The sequence below is a fragment of the Myotis myotis genome, unplaced genomic scaffold (assembly GCF_014108235.1).
Source record: "Myotis myotis isolate mMyoMyo1 unplaced genomic scaffold, mMyoMyo1.p scaffold_m19_p_12, whole genome shotgun sequence".
Classification (NCBI taxonomy): Eukaryota; Metazoa; Chordata; class Mammalia; order Chiroptera; family Vespertilionidae; genus Myotis; species Myotis myotis.
This window is the reverse complement of record NW_023416316.1, coordinates 26,035,396-26,049,450: the sequence shown is the minus strand read 5'-3', so window position 1 is coordinate 26,049,450 and position 14,055 is coordinate 26,035,396. Positions and strand designations below refer to the sequence as shown.

General features: G+C 42.9%; 1 protein-coding gene across 3 annotated transcripts; it reads right to left on the bottom strand.

The window, feature by feature from the left end:
- Positions 1-491: 491 nt before the first annotated feature.
- SLC25A51 (solute carrier family 25 member 51) lies at positions 492-12,592 on the bottom strand. Of its 3 annotated transcripts, none has more exons than XM_036330323.1 (3): positions 12,441-12,592; positions 7,236-7,357; positions 492-4,935 (listed from the first exon to the last, which is right to left on the bottom strand). In XM_036330323.1, exon 3 carries the CDS (start codon positions 4,891-4,893, stop codon positions 4,000-4,002), a length of 894 nt encoding a protein of 297 aa, XP_036186216.1. In that variant the 5' UTR covers positions 4,894-4,935; positions 7,236-7,357; positions 12,441-12,592; the 3' UTR covers positions 492-3,999. The 3 variants fall into 3 exon arrangements, with proteins under 3 accessions (XP_036186216.1, XP_036186217.1, XP_036186218.1); XM_036330324.1 differs by lacking the exon at positions 12,441-12,592 and adding an exon at positions 11,944-12,393; XM_036330325.1 differs by lacking the exon at positions 7,236-7,357 and having other exon boundaries at positions 12,441-12,562.
- Between the last annotated feature and the right edge of the window lie 1,463 nt (positions 12,593-14,055).

The window sequence follows — 14,055 nt, the reverse complement described above, 5'->3', positions numbered from 1 at the left end:
CTCATCAAGCTACACCGATCTCTAGACACAGGGAGCACCTTACAATTTAACATGTAAACCAACAGTGTGCTAATATGGCTTCACTCTAAAACAAAGGAGCAGCTATGAAGTTTCAAGCAGATAGAAAAATCCTGAATCGCATGAACATCTAGACCCCTAGCCTGGGGTAAGCATGACCCAAAGGGATATGATTACAACAGAAATTACTGGCAAACTGAATTCGCCAAGACAGTTTTACACTCAGTAGAAAAAAAATTTCACTTGAGAAAAGCTTTAAAGATCAAAATACTTTGCAGTTTAGCTATCTGGAAAATTAAGTTATTTGGAACTCCTCTTGTTCCAAGATGGAGTCCCCATAGAAAGCTGCTAACAATCAAAATAGTGTGGCTAAACGTATTATCAACACAAATACTAACAGATCAATTTACCACAAAAAACAAAAAAAAGGAAATATGCTAGTAACTAACCCAACCACAAAAGACCAAATGGACTTAAAAAAGAAAACAACTTTATTCCAAAAAAGAATTACCAAAAGAAGCATGTTAACTCTGAAACATTTAACAGGTTTCATTTAAACTCACAGTCACAAAATTCAAACAAAAACAGCTTTGTGTGCTTAACCACTTTTAATGAAACTTTCAAAACGGAAACATGTACTGTAGAGATTGCCCCATAATTTGGGAGCCATTTAGGCAAATATTTAATATTAAGGGGGAAAACATCAGCATTAAAAACAGAAGTCTCAAATGTAAGAATAGGTGTTCAAGTCTTTGATACGCATTTACATGCATGAGAAAACAAAGAATTATTTTAATTTAGAAGAAATCAAGTCTTTCTTCAAATATGATCTCCTATCTCGCCTTCATTTTGACCGCATACCCCTCATGCTCCATACTTCATCTACACTGAACCAGTGTTGGTCATCATGACTGGCTTACTGGGAAGCCCTCCAGGTCCCATTTCACAAATCCTGTCTACCACCCATTATTCGCTCACATGTTTGCACAGCCTTCTGAGTATTACCACTGTAATTAAGCTAGGGAATTTCAGGTCTCCCAAGAATGATTATATATATACACAATTCTGTTTTACCGCACAGTTCACAATATATAGGTGATTATATAACTATAAGATGAATATTGACTATTGAGACAAACAACATCAACTTTGTCTCCAACACAAATGAAACAGATACACAAATTTCCCACCAGAGGTTGTGTTTAGTCTGTGGTGCAGTCCTGAGGGCTCATACCACTTTACGTATGTTAAATATGGAATCCATAACATCAGACATGAATATAGGAGGCAAAACCAGAAGTGCCCCGTGCTCATGAGCAGTCTGTGTCACATATGTAACAGAAAGGGCCACTTTTAAAGCTTTTCAAATAGTTAGTTAATCATATTTGCCTTTTCAGAATTACTGTACTAATTCACACTGAAGGTAAAAACAATAGGTAGAATCTTACTTGTAACATAAATTTGACTTATTTTCAAGTTCAGACAAAGCTGTTGGTTACAAGTTGTGTTAAACTTTTTGTCAAATTTAAGAAGTCTACAGGACAACAAAGAACCATCCCTGGTAATGTATTTGCAGTTTGGTCTTCAAAAGCTGTAAAAGGTGACAAAGAAATCCAAAAATATGAGTTAAAACCATTAAAAATATTTATTGTTTGTAAATACCACATATTTGAGACAGCAGAAACCAGTGTCCTCCTATATATTCTCACTTCACTTGTATTTTACGAAGTGCTTTAGAAGTTAAGATTTCTACCACCTGTGTGGAGTGTATAGACAAAAGCAAGCCCTGTGGGACCAAAGGCCCATGGAGTCCACTTCCAGGGCCAGCGCATGACCCCAGGCTAACACACCTGCCACATGCTGAGCACCTAGACAGGCAGTACTCAGGGGCTCACACACAAATGAGGGGTCATGCAGCACAGTACCAATGTCATTCATTTCTGAAAGAACTGCTTCCAATCCTCACCCTTGACTCTATTTGATAGGCCAAAGGATGCTACTCACATTTATTTGGTGAGTTTTCTGAAATCCTGACATCTGCACCTTGGTTGCTCAAGTAAACTGCCATTTTTAGCACAACACTGTCAAACAGAACTGTTGTAAATCTCCTGAGCTTGATTATTGCCTAACAAATGCTTGATTATGCTTCCTAATCCTTTTGGTTGGAAGAACGATGTTCATTTTATTTGACCAGCCATACTGCACGTAGAGGTAAACATCTGTTTTAGACTATCTGCCCAGAAGCTGAGTAAACTACCAATTGAGACCCTGATTTTATTTTGGTCATTACGTGCACATTTTCATATGCAATTACCCAGCCTGATGAGAAACTGGTAGTAGGAATCCTAACTACTCTGCCATGTCAGATGCTGGAAAGCAATCTTAACTACATATGTACAGACGTAGGTTTAAAAAAAAACCACTTTTCTAAGATGTTTCATGATTACTAATCATTCAACTGCTGTATGAATCATTTTGCCTGATTTATCGGGACAATACATCTTAAAAGCTGATTCCTTTGACAAATACGTTTTTGTTAGGTAAGGGATGACTAATCCATCCAGCTATTACCAGTCTAGAAATTTAAAATTAACCCTTCAAATGTCTTTATTTAGATCTGATCCTCTCAAATTGTTTTAATGATAAAATGGTAAAATTGGGTTCCCAAAATGTAAAAATCCTAATACAAGTCTCTATTTCCAAAACTAAATTAAAATTAAAAAAGACAGCCAACACTGTGGGACGAAAGCTATCCTGAGCGCGCACGCACACACACACACACACACACACACACACACACACACACACACACACACACACAACGAGAAACCAGGAATAAAACCTGGGATTCTATTACACAGACTTTCAAAATAAAGTTTTATGGAAGTGTTTTCTAAAAGGAGTTTCAAGAGAACAGAGTACTTGAATAAGACAAACTAGGACGTAAAGGGGGAAAAACTCCCAAAGCTATTTGCTAAGTTGGCAACAATAATTCAAAGAAATTGAGCTAAAGAGAGTTTGATCTTTACATAATTAATTTGAAACTTAGTAAGATGAAACGCCTATGACAAAATTTAAGTCTCCCCACCTTTTGGCAGTGAAATTAACATGAGGATATTCTGGACAGGTTTAAGGTCACATTCAGAATTACACTGAAAGCTTTCAAATCCAGAAAGCAAATGGGAGCTCTCATTAGCTGCTGGAGTCTACCATGCCTAAACAGAAACCGCGTGGATAATGACTATCCCAACAGGTGCTGTTTCAAAATACAAGCAATTTATCATGAAAAAGCTTACACCTATTAAGCTTTCTTCTGTCCTGCTCCTTGTGTATATGCTTTAGTTTAGCAAAGACTACACTTTGCAACTCCTCCTAAGAGGAGAGAAGCAAGAAATGGAGTAATAAAAGTAAGCCTGAGAATTCAAGGGGCCCTAAGAGCCTTTTCTCTGGCTGGTCATGGCCACTTGTTTTAGTACGGGTTTAAAGATTTGGGGGAAAAGACCATCTTGGCTATTAGTTTCCTCAGCAAAAGCCATCCATAGACAGACAGCTATTAACCAAGCAACTAGCCCAAAGTTCTCAGGTAATAATTAGAACAAAACAGCCCGGCCGGTGTGGTTTAGCGGTGAAGCATCGATACCCGGTCAGCCCAAGCCCAGGCTGCGGGCTCCATCCCCAGTAGCGGATATTCGGAGGCAGCCAACCAATGGCTCATACTCACCACTGATGTTTCTCTCCCCCTTTCTCTCTCTTAAATCAATAAAAAAATTATAAAAAAAAACACACACCCAAAAACCCTTAAATTTTTCTATTGAAACCTTTTATTCTGCATTTGTTGGTGCTTAAGGAAAATAGCTTTGCCATAATTCATTGTGCCCTGAACTTACGACACCAACTTATATTGGCCAATTAGGAATGAGGCCAAACTACATTCTTCTTTAAAGGTCTAGTCAGTTGGTAAATGGCACTTAATTATTTCTTTCATGTAATTTTTAACAGGAATTCATAAGTTGCATTGATTATTCCCCAAGAGATGAGGGACCGGTGGTAATTTAGATGGGCACCTCTGAAAAGATTTGTCAGTTTCCTGTCTCGTTCTAACCAGATTATTTTGAAAACCTGGGGAAAAGACTGAAATTCCCCACCAATCTGAGACTGCATGCGAGTTTTTACAACATTAATTGGAAAAAACAAGATTCCCAACATGGCACCCAATAAACCTCCACAGATAAAATCATTGACCAAATGAGCACTGTACGTTGTTGCGGTAGGCAGGTGCTCCTTAATGGGACCCCGAAGGCCAAAAAACAGGACATTGCTGAACCCATTACGGAAAAGAACAGGTATCAAGCCTCGATAATACTCTCCAATTCCATGGCATTTCAGTGCCTTGAAAGCCTGGTAAGTGTTTGTAAATTTATCATGATGCTTGTGGTCTTGAAGCAGTGTCTGAACTCTTTCCAATGGAGTGAAAATTGCTTCTGTTGTCCCTGCAAGTATTGCTGCCATGCTACGGGTTGCAAAATCTGGGGTACTGACATGCTTACGGAGAAGGCAAGATAAATCCTCATACAGACCAAACATAAGTGCCAGTGTGGTTGTCTTCTGCACTAATGGGGGAAGAATTCCGCGATACAAGTTTCGAAATCCATCCCTCCTCAACTGAAGCACTGCATCCCTGGTTTTGATTCCATACAGCTGTTGCCGAAAGAGGACCTTCTGAATGGGAAATGTGATCGCTACGTTGCTGAAAGCTGCACAGCAGCCACACAAATAATGTTTCCTTTCACCAACATCTGTAATATGAGGTGATATATCTTGTTTTGAAGATGTTATGATTGGCGACCTCTTTTTATGAGCTTCTGAATCCATCATGTGGCTTAAGATCTGTCGTCTTCATGAAGGATTTTTTTTAACCTACAAATAATAAAATGACAATAAACCTTTAAAAACAGTGTTAAACACATGGATTTTTTTCCCCAAAACCTTCCTCCAATTTCTGGACACTTCCCTTTATAGATTAGCAGTTCTCCAAGTTTTTCCAAGGACTCCTGGAGGTCCCTGAGGCCCTTTCTGTGGTCCAGGAGGTCCTCCCTGTTCCAACTATATACGATGTGATGCTGGATTTTCTGCATATACTTCAAAACAACTTACTAGTACAACAGACTGAATGCAGAAGCAGATATGAGACCCGACCTAGCTTTTAAGCCAGACATTAAAAGAAACTTGCAAAACTATAAATCACACTCTTCTCAATATTTTTTTGAACAAGTTATTTTTCATGAAAATGTTGTTTATGTTAACATATAAAGTAAATTAATGTTTTTAAATTTTGTTTTAATTTCTAAGACCACAAATATTAATCCACATAAAGGCTCTTTGGCATCCAGAATAACTTTTTGAAAAATATTTTTTTGATTTTAGAGAGAGAGGAAGGGAGAGGGAGTGAATGCTTTTATTGATCAATAAAAAAATGTTACAGAAAAAAAAAACCCAACAATACTTTTGTTTGTTTGTTTCGTACTACATTGTTTAGGGGGGTTCCATTTTCACTCAATAGATTTTATGTATTTTTCATATGCTTCTTCACTTAATGACATAGTAAAACCCTATTTTTATCAATATACATATAAAAAGCTAAAATTAGTTTATATTTTCTAATTTCAGAATAACACTGTATTTTCCTTTCTTACATTTTTCAATTAAATTTATCTCCATCTACTCAACTGTTTTTAAAAGTTAGTGACAATAATGAGGTCTAATCAGGACTACAAAAGGCCTACAGTGTCAGACCGATGAGACAAAGTTCCAAATTGACAAAAGGCAAATGGCAGTACCTCTCTGAGGCTCGTTTCCACACTTAGAACCAAACCAATGCCATTGACCCTGCAGGATTAGATTAGAGTGAAACTCAGCAGACAGTACCATTATGTCGGGTCCTAATGCCAGGCCAGTTCAACTCCTGGTCAGGGCACAAGCCCGGGTTGCAGGTTTGATCCCCAGTACGGGGCGTGCAGGAGGCAGCCGATGATATTCCTCTCTCATCAATGTTTCTATCCCTCTCTCTTCCTCTTTCTAAAAATCAATAGAAAACATATTGTAAAAAAATGGATTCCCTTTTTTTTAGTACTAATGATCAACTGAGAATAGGGCCTCTTAGTTTTCAAACATGAGAAGGGAATATATTAGTATATTATTCCTGTTTTACTAAAGTTCAACCATCTTCACCCCTTCCCACAAACACTAAATCAGGAATCTACCTTGAACTCTGGTCAGATACTTTTAAGAAGCAACTGGGATGATCATGTGGATACTGGAGGCAGAACCCATGTAACTTTTAAAAGTTACAGCTAATTGCCTGGGCTCAAATCCTGGTGCCACCACATCGATACTGTGTGATCTTCAGCAAGTTACCCCACATTTCTATGGCTGTTTCCTCATTTATAAAATCAGCATGTTACCTACCTCACTGGTGCTTAATTAACTGAGTTAATGCATAGAAAGAACCCAGGAGAGGAGTCTAGAACACAACAGGTGCTCAACAAGGATAAGCTACTATTAGCATGCTTTTTGGTAATTACTCTTCCTTCTAATATGGGTATAAATCCTATTTGGCCATGGTGAAATATTCTTTTAATGCAGGGGTCCTCAAACTACGGCCTGCGGGCCACATGCAAAGACAAATATTGTATTTGTTCCCGTTTTGTTTTTTTACTTCAAAATAAGATATGTGCAGTGTGCATAGGAATTTGTTCATAGTTTTTTTTTAAACTATAGTCTGGCCCTCCAACGGTCTGAGGGACAGTGAACTGGCCCTGTTTAAAAAGTTTGAGGACCCCTGTTTTAATGTATTGCTAAATACCATGGTCTAATATTTTATTTTAAAACTTCACATTACTATTCACAACACAGACAAGTTTCCAATTTATTACTATCATGTCAAGTTCAGGTGTCAATATTTCATTGGCTTTGTAAAAAGAATCTTATTTTTCCTTCCTTCCGATGGTGAACAATTTAAGTCTTATCAAAATTATCTTTTCCTTCAAATTTAAAAATATTCACCTTTAGAAGGGGAATATAGTCAATAATATTGTGATAATTTTGCATGGTGACATAATACCAGACTTAGTGAGACAGTCACACTTGAATATTATACACTTGAAACTAATATAACATTGTATACCAACTGTATTTAAATAAAAACAAAACAAATTTACCTGTGACACCATCTGGGCCTGGTGTTTTGAGGAATGGTAGCTTTTTGGTAACGTTTTCAGTATTTCCCATTGTTATGGATGTTAGGTTCTCTTTTCTGGAGTCATTTTGATAACTGGATTTCCTTTAAAAAAAATTCCTGGTTTATTTATAGTCTCATAAAGCACTTTCTATTTTTAAAAAATACTTCTAATCTTGTGTACTTATATTCCCTTTTTTCTTGAGCAAGGTAGCCTGTTATTTTTTTTAAATATTTTAAAATTGATTTTTAGAGAGAGAGGGAGGGAGAGAGAGAAACACTGATGTGAGAGTGAACACCTGCAGCTGCCTCCTGCCAGGGTTAGGGGATTGAGCCCCCAATCCGGGCATGTGCCCTGACCAGGAATTGATCCTGACCAACTGAGCAACACCAGCCAGGGCTAGCAGGCTAGCCAGTTTATCTAGTTTACATTCTTCTCATCTTGACAAAGAAGCCAGCATTTGAATTTTCCAATTTTACTATTTTTTAATTTTTAAATTTGTTTTTCCTCTTTATTATCACTTTTCTCTTGCTTTATCTACATTTATTTTATTCTAAGTTTTTTAGTTAGATGCTTATTTTTATTTGTTTCACAATTTTAATGCTATGCACTTTCATTAAAACTTTTATTACTGCCGAAACCGGTTTGGCTCAGTGGATAGAGCGTCGGCCTGCGGACTGAAGGGTCCCGGGTTCGATTCCGGTCAGGGGCATGTGCCTGGGTTGTGGGCATATCCCCAGTGGGGGATGTGCAGGAGGCAGCTGATCGATGTTTCTCTCTCATCAATGTTTCTAACTCTCTATCTCTCTCCCTTCCTCTCTGTCAAAAATCAATAAAATATATTAAAAAAAAACAAAAAAACTTTTATTACTTTTTAAGATATTCTGTGGAGAATTGTGGTTTGATGGTTGCCTCACAATTTGTACCATCTCCACAGTGGCTTTGATTGGGATGACTATATATGCACTCTTTTTCAGAGTCCAAGCCTGTTTTGGCTTTGTGCGTCATATCATATTCTTTATGTTCAGGAGAAGAGCATCTTTCTCATGGCCCACAGGAAAGATCCTACAGGAATGGAACCTGATATTTGGCAACTGTCCTCCAGTCTCAGAGTTTCAGTGACAAATACATCCTCCTCAAGCTGACCTTCATCAATGGAAAAAGCAAAAGTGGGAAGCCAGGTTCGCCAAGTTTTTTGCACACAGTGGGACACCAGTCATGGCATATGAGCATAAAGCACCCAGGTTCTATGACATTCTCACCACAAAAAAAAAACAAAACAAAACCAGAATAGCCAATTCTAAAAGCAACCATCTTTCTACTGGCTCATGCTGAATTACAGGGTGAGGGGGAAAGAAACAGAGAACTTTATATGGATAGAGTAAGGAATGTTAAAAGTGTCCATTTTGGCCTGAAATTTTAGTCCATTCTGGATAAAAAGAATTTTCTATAACAAATATGAAATGTTGACATTCTGATACCCTCCTTGATCTGATGATTCTGTTGCTTTGATTTGCTTTCTTGGAAAAGCATTTTTGCTAAAATCTATAGACTTCCACCTTCATATCCAGCAGTACTTTATATAGAATAGCACTGTGCCATGCAGTATTTGAAGACTCAGCTTTTAAAAATTAGCCCCAGCTGGTTTGGCTCAGTGGATAGAGTGTCAGCCTGCGGACTGAAGGGTCTGGATTCGATTCCGATCAAGGGCACATGCCTGGGTTGTGGGCTCGGTCCCCAGTAGGGGTCGTGCAGGAGGCAGCCGATCGGTGGTTCTCATCATTGATGTTTCCTATCTCTCCCTCTCCTTTCCCCTCTGAAATCAATAAAAATATATTTTAAAAAATAAATAAAAAATTATTAATCTATTGCTGACTTTGTTAATTCCTGTTTCAACAGTCATTTCCCTTAATTCAGGATACAACTTGTTATGTATGAGTTTCCCTTCACACACTATTTTGTGGGTATATGTCTTGACAAGAGAATTGGAAAAAAATAAAACCAAAACCACAGCCTTTTAATTTGTTTTTATTTTAAATATATTTTATTGATTTTTTACAGAGAGGAAGGGAGAGGGATAGTTAGAAACATCGATGAGAGAGAACCATCGATCAGCTGCCTCCTGCACACCCCCTACTGGGGATGTGCCGGCAGCCAACATACATGCCCTTGACCAGAATCGAACCTGGGACCCTTGATTCTGCAGGCCGACGCTCTATCCACTGAGCCAAACCGGTTAGGGCTTAATTTGTTTTTAAACAGACCTTCCGCCTGTTACATTTTGTGTTCTTAACCAATTAAAGAAGCCAATGACATTTTGGGTTTTAAAAAAAATTATAGGTACTCAAGAAGAAGCTTGCCGAGTTTAGGGTTTGATAATTATTGATTACTTAATCTTCAGTATCCTTACTTCTTACTGTTTCAGCTAACTGACATAAGTTTAAAAATAAACTCTTATTAGTATTATACTAAAACTTAGCAAAGAAATGCTTCACATCTATGTAATGCTTTTTCTTCAGTTTCAGAACTAAACATTATAATCAACAAAAATATTCTAAATATTCAAAAATATAATAAAACCCTAATATGCAAATTGACCAAACAGAATGACCAGCAGAACTGGTCGTTATGATGCGCACTGACCACCAGGGGGCAGATGCTCAACACAGGCAATGCCCACAGGGGGAGCACCACTCAGCCAGGGCTCATCGCTGGCAAGCGCAGTGGTGGGAGCCTCTCCCGCCTCCGCTGCAGGTGGGCGGTAGAGAGAGCAAGGGGTCCCGGACTGTGAGAGCCCCAGATTTCGAGAGGGATGAGTGACTGCCTGCTTAGGCCCAGGGATGGGGCCTATGCCAGTAGGTGGACAACCCCTGAGGGGTCCCGGACTGTGAGAGGTGGCAGGCCAGGCTGAGGGATTGAGTCCCCCACTGGGTCTCTACTGTACATATAATTACACAATACACTGTGACAATTTATGAATGAAAACAATTTCACTTGTACATACTGAACACAACATATTTTAAATTCTAAAGTTGCTACCTACAAGCTATTTAACAGTTTATGTCCCTTGATAATACAGACCAAGTTATTGGTGCACCTGAACAATAATTTGTCCATGTTCATTAATTCTTACTGAAATGGTATTAGCATTACTTTCTAAAATTTCGCAAATTAAAGTTATTTCATCCAGTTTGTAATGACTCTCAGTAATCACAGGACTGTTATTAAGCAGAAAACAGTGGCTAAGAGAAGTTAGCATGTCATTTATTAACCACTGTACTGAACTATTTTTTTAAATTTTTTAAATATTTTTATTGATTTTTTTACAGAGAGGAAGGGAAAGGGATGGAGAGTTAGAAACATCGATGAGAGAGAAACATCGATCAGCTGCCTCCTGCACATCTCCTACTGGGGATGTGCCGGCAACCAAGGTACATGCCCTTGACCCGAATCAAACCTGGGACACTTCCGTCCGCAGGCCGACGCTCTATCCACTGAGCCAAACCGGTTAGGGCTGTACTGAACTATTTTGAGAAATTTTAAGAACATAATTCAGGGTCTCAGACTTTTAAAAAATACCTACAGGCCCAAACACAGGAAAAAGAAATGTACTGAAACCCAGACTTGATAGATTGAAAGCTTTCCCTTTAGTTTCATCCTACACACCAGGATGGTGTGAACAGGGTCTGAACTTGGCAACGGAAGGAAGGGCAGCGTGCACGGTATTCTGGGGAAATGAAGTTTAGAATTTTTATGTTTATCTATACCATGAACATGGTTAAATTTCTTTGCTAAACTGATTTTCAGTTCTTTAACTGCAAAATTTATTTATCATAGTTGCACACTCCCTAAAACACTCCAACTATCTCAACGTTAGGAAGTTAATGAAGTTGACTTTCGAGCAACCGCAAGTGTCAAACTTTTGTTGCATAAGAAAACAGTGTAAAGTCTAAATACTCGCTTGAATTTACAGCCCACTCAGATAAACAAGACCCAGATGCGATCCCAGCACAAAGGTCTTTGTGCAAAACCGTGGAGAAGGCGATTGTAATTCTCAAAGGATGTGAACTCCGGCCCGCAGACCTGACTCAGCATTCGGAGCAAGACCAGCCTGGTTCCAGTCCCGGTTATGGCAGGCTCTTGCTGCTCCCCATACACAGCCATGTCCGTAACTTAAAAAACCCCCTTCTCCGGGCCTACCTTAATCTACCAGAGGAGAGACCAGACAAGTCCGTTTCTCTTAAAGAACTTGTGATTTTTCCCGGAGATGCACTAGGGTGAGTGACTCCCAAGTGCGGAACCTGTGCTCCGGAACCACTCGGGAACCGGGCCAGGCCTAGCCCCTTTCAATTTCATGGAATCCTTGCAAAGCAAGGGCAGAGGCGGCTACACATTCAGCCAGGGCGTCACCGCTTACAGGTAGAGAGACAGGTGTTAATTCGGACCAGCTGCGCACGGCCGGCTGCAAGGGGCAAAACAAAAACCATGCCCGAAGGGTAACCGTAGCTGAGGCACCGGCATGCGCCACCCAGCTCAGCCCAACGCCGAATAATCAGCAGAGATTTACAATGAGCAGCGCCATCCACCTTCCCCCCCGCCCCCCAAAACCTTGTTTGTACACGAGTTCCGCACCGCACGAAGCAACATGGTGTCGCAGAATAAGCCCTGTCTGTCCGTGCGACTGACTTACCTCTTTGCAGCGTCCATTCGGCCAACCTGTGGGAAGGGGGAGGGCGGGGGGTGGCAGGGATGCCCCTTCCGTCTCCGACGTTCCAGAGTCCGGGGTCCCGGAGCCCCACGGGGGGAGGGGGGACCGCCGCGCCGCCCTTCTCCCGGGGCGCGGGCAGAGGCGGCCCTCCCCGCCCTGCGGCGCGCGGGCGCTCCCAGGCACCTCCCCGCTCGGGGCGCGCCCGAGACACACACACACACACACACACACACACACAGCCTCGCTCGCGGAAAGCTCGCCGCGGGGGCCCGACGCCGTCCCCGGCTCCGCGGAGCCCCGCGCTCGGGGGCCGCCAACCCCGAGAGCACAGAGCCGAGCCCGCGCCGGGGGGACGCGGTGCGAGCGCGCGGAGGACCCGGGCGGCGCGCCCCTTCAGCCCCCCCTCCGTGCGCCCACACCCTCCACCCCGAGGCTCGGGGTGACCCCGCGCTCCCCTCGCCGCAGCTCCTGGCACTCACCCATCGCCGCGGGCGCCCGGCTCCACGCCCGGTAGCCCCGGCCGCCGGATCGGCGAGCGAGCCCGCGCAGGCGCAGACCTTGACCGACCCCAACGCGCGGCGCTTGCGCCGTCCGAGCTGGATCACGTGGGGGAGATGCCGCCGCGGCCGCCACGCCCCTCCTTTAAAACAGCGAGAATCAGGGGACGCCGACCTCCTGCTGGAGTCGCTCGCCGCCGCCGGGCAGGTAGCGGGTCACCCATCACCCGGGTCCTGAGGCCACGGAATTTCTTCCTCCAGAACGCCGCACTCTTGGCACCGTACGGTGGCCTTGCCGGGCCACAAACAGCCAACGCTTTCTGTCGCGCGCAGCCCGTCCGAGCGCCCGTGGGAATAGATTGTTGTGATGGGCAGGCGGGCGCGGGTGCTGGGTGAAGATCTGAAAGTGCCCCACCTGCCCTGGCCGGTTTGGCTCAGTGGATGGAGCTTCGGCCTGCGGACTCAGGGTCCTGGGTTCGATTCCGGTCAAGGGCATGTACCTGGGTTGCGGGCACATGCCCAGTAGGAGGTGTGCAGGAGGCAGCTGATCCACGTTTCTAACTCTCTATCCCTCTCCCTTCCTCTCTGTAAAAAATCATATATTAAAGAAAAAAGAAAGTGCCCCACCTGGCCCCTCTTTCCACCTGGCCCCCCTTTCTGGCCTTGGTCCATAAACTCATGGAGAGTGGCCTCTCTTGACAGCTACCGATAGGATCCCACAGTTTACAGAACACTTACCTGTGCTTTAGGTTAGGACTTAAAGTCTGACCTCTTCACTGGCAGTTCAGAGGCCGAGGTTAGGTAACAGTCCTGACACTTAGCAGGAGTGACCTTGGACGAGTCATGCCCTGAGGCCCAGATCCCTGTTTGAAAAGGCACTCCCCTGGCGCTGGTAAGAATTACTACCCTGGGAATAGTGGTCTGATTCCACTTGCAAGCGGGAGGCACACAGCAGAGCTGAGGGGCTGAAGGAAACCGGAGAGGACTGTTTGGAGGGGAGAGGCCCTTCCTGAGGCTCCTGCAATAGGTGAAGTGTGTGCACTTGGCTTGGGGGGAGCCAACAGGCACCCCCACTGGGTGAAGGGGTAGCCCGGGGATGCCTTTCCTTGCCCACCTCCCCCCAGAGCGCTTTGTAGCTATTGCCTCCAACCTGTTGTCTGGGCTGCTGGAGTTGGGGGTGTGGGAGACCATGCTACCCAACTTCAACCAACACTCTGCTGAAGGACCCACTGTGTGCCATCGTCTGTCCCCAAGCTCTCCCGGGGGAGCTTAGAGGCGAGTGAAGGGCATAAAAACAAAAGACTCTGGAAATTCAGAAGCACGAGGGACCCTTCCGCTCAAGAGAGAACTGGGAACGGCATCTCGGGCAGGAGGTTTTTGAACTGGGTCTTGGGGGATGAATGGGTGGAATTTGGACTCCTGGAGAAAGTTATGGTGCAGGAGATAAGATTGTAAAGGTCAGGTGGCAGGGTCTGAGAGTGCCAGTTTCCACTGCCAGGCACAGGCACCTGGCCTGTCACTGGTGCGAGAGAGAGAGATATCAGACTCCGCAGGATAATGACAAGGCCAGGCAGCGATCTGGAGTGATTAATCAGGC

What these genes read in the sequence shown, in the direction of transcription:
- SLC25A51 (XM_036330323.1), bottom strand. Translation starts at nt 4,893, where the DNA reads ATGATGGATTCAGAAGCTCATAAAAAGAGGTCGCCAATCATAACATCT.